Consider the following 2,500-nt stretch of genomic DNA (forward strand, 5'->3'; position numbering starts at 1 on the left):
AGAGGCTGACACCCTTTCATCTGCTGGTCCCACAGAGACACCGCCTCCAGTGCCAGGAAGATCCCCCCCAGGAACACACGAGAAGGTGGAACCAGAGTGTGAAACCAGCACACAGAGGGCGTTTGATACACCTCGGCACCTCGCAGCCAACAGCTAACACCGTTATCATAATCCCGGCGATTCCGGCCGCTGGCGTTTGCTCGGGGCGGCGTGCGGGGGGGACGAGGGGCTGCCAGGATCTAACGGCGAACCCAAGGTGACGTTGACGCACTCCCCGTGAGCTTCGGACGTGGGATTACGGGACAGCCGCGAGAGCTTGCCCCGCCCCCCGCACTTCAGAGGGGCAGAGCGGCCTGTTTATTTGTGTTTAGAGTGTTTGCTGTCAGATTAGCCTGCCGAGGCCACGCCCCCCCTCGGTAAGCGCGCGCCGTGATTGGGCGATGGGAGGGGACAGGAAATGGGATCCTGGGCTTTGCGATGAGCCGGAGGAGATGGAGCGTCGCAGCCGCCATTGGGGAACGCGCTCCCGGGATTTGAGTAAACGCCGGAGATGGAAAGATTGGGGTTTGACCTTCGGGCCTGTGTGACAAAGGGAGCGGGACGCTAGGGGGGGGAAATGCTGATAAGGAGGTGCCCCCCTGGGGGGTGGAAGAGGGCCGGGCCTATCTGTCCCGGGACGTCAGAGTCCAGATTCAGAGCACGGGTCTTAGCCGAGTAGCCAAAACTAGACTTGGTTTCTGATGCAATCTTCCTGCTCTTGTTGAGAGATATGGCTCACGAGCGCCGGTGCGGTTGGATCCAGTATCCAGGTATTTCCACGGCCGGTTTCAGTGGAAGTCAATGGAAACACAAAAACAACAAAGAAAATGCAGGCGTTTTATGATGTTTATAATGTCTCCCCATGTTCCCCATTGTATTATTTGGACAATATAGGAATATTTTGTGGATGAATCAGGGGCAGTTTGTGTCACTGTTGAGTCACTGTATCTCTTTAGTGGATGACTCTGATTTGGCAGAACTTCATGCCCATATATAGGTCCCCCCCTCTCTCTACCAAGCAGTCTCTGTCTCCAATTTGTACAAAAGGGCGGCACCAAAAAACTCCACTTCTGCTTTGTCATAACACTTTTCACAAGCCCATTGAAAGCGAATGGGTGAGGTCACAGCCACTTGCTCCGAATGTTTTCTGCAGTCTATGGTTGGAATTGTGGGTAAAACTGAGAGGGGAATTGTGGGTAAAACTGAGGGGGAATTGTGGGTAAATCTGAAGGGGAATTGTGGGTAAAACTGTGGGGGAATTGTGGGTGAATCTGAAGGGGAATTGTGGGTAAAACTGTGGGGGAATTGTGGCTGCATCTGAAGCGGAATTGTGGGTAAAACTGAGGGAAAATTGCAGGTAAATCTGAAGGAGAATTGTGGGTAAAACTGAGGGGAAATTGTGGGTAAAACTGAAGGGGAATTGTGGGTAAATCTGAGAGGGGAATTGTGGGTAAAACCGAGGGGAAATTGTGGGTAAAACTGAAGGGGAATTGTGGGTAAATCTGAGGGGGGATTGTGGGTAAATCTGAGGGGGGATTGTGGGTAAATCTGAGGGGGGATTGTGGGTAAAACTCAGGGGGGATTGTGGGTAAATCTGAGGGGGGGTTGTGGGTAAATCTGAGGGGGCCTGTGGGTCTTACCACTCCCCACCACAGGGCGTCGGCGTAGCTGGCGAACTCGGTGACCCCGCTGGAGTCGACGGCGTCCTTCTCGGCGAGGTACACGAAGTAGGAGGAGAAGATGAGGCAGAGGAAGCCGATGTAGAGCGTGGTGATCAGCTCCTGCGACAGACAGACGGACAGAGGAACGTCACCAGAGGGAGGGACTAGAGCCCCTATGGGCGGTTAGGGGAAAGCCTGCTTAACCCTGTGGGTATACACTGCAAAAAACAGTCTCAAAATGTTTTTTTGACTTGTGCATAGATTTTAAATATTCCTTTGAATTTGCACTTATTTTTAAGTCGAAAATATTTGCTTGTTTTAAGTTACCCTTTGTGTATGTGTGCATGCGTGTGGTGGTGTGAGAGTATGGATCACAACGAGTGCGTTTGTGTGAGCGAGAGTGCTTTTTGCTGCTTGTGTGTTTCTGAGCATGAGTGTGTTCCTACATGTGCACTTGTATGCGATGTTTGCATGTTTATGGTGTGTTTTTACTGTATATCTTTCCCACCTGCCGATGTATGAAGACTACAGATCCCAGAAGTCTCCAGGTTCCTCCCTGTCGGTCCACATGCAGCATCCGTAGGATCTGGAGGAAGCGGATCCCTCTGGAACACACACCCACGCACCGTGACAACAGACCCCGCCCAGTATCAGGCTCCACCCTCTTCTGCAGTCCACACAGTGCCCAAACCCAGCCATGTTACGTATTCTATTACCTGACAGCAGAGGTAGACCCTGTTCTATTACCTGAGAGCAGAGGTAGACCCCGTTCTATTACCTGACCGCAGAGGTAGACCCCA

The 2,500-nt window shown here is 52.3% G+C and overlaps 1 protein-coding gene across 1 annotated transcript in view; it reads right to left on the reverse strand.

The window, feature by feature from the left end:
* The window catches only part of kcnq1.1 (potassium voltage-gated channel, KQT-like subfamily, member 1.1), a 123,759-nt gene that overhangs the window by 81,212 nt on the left and 40,047 nt on the right, over positions 1–2,500 (reverse strand). Inside the window, exons 5-7 of the mRNA XM_061222516.1 lie at positions 2,479–2,500; positions 2,209–2,305; positions 1,680–1,820 (exon numbers count right to left, since the gene is read on the reverse strand). The exon at positions 2,479–2,500 is cut by the window's right edge and continues 2 nt beyond it. Coding sequence (XP_061078500.1) covers positions 1,680–1,820; positions 2,209–2,305; positions 2,479–2,500 — 260 coding nt within the window. The remainder of the gene's footprint in view (positions 1–1,679; positions 1,821–2,208; positions 2,306–2,478) is intronic.

This window comes from Conger conger, chromosome 15 (genome assembly GCF_963514075.1).
Source record: "Conger conger chromosome 15, fConCon1.1, whole genome shotgun sequence".
Lineage (NCBI taxonomy): Eukaryota > Metazoa > Chordata > Actinopteri > Anguilliformes > Congridae > Conger > Conger conger.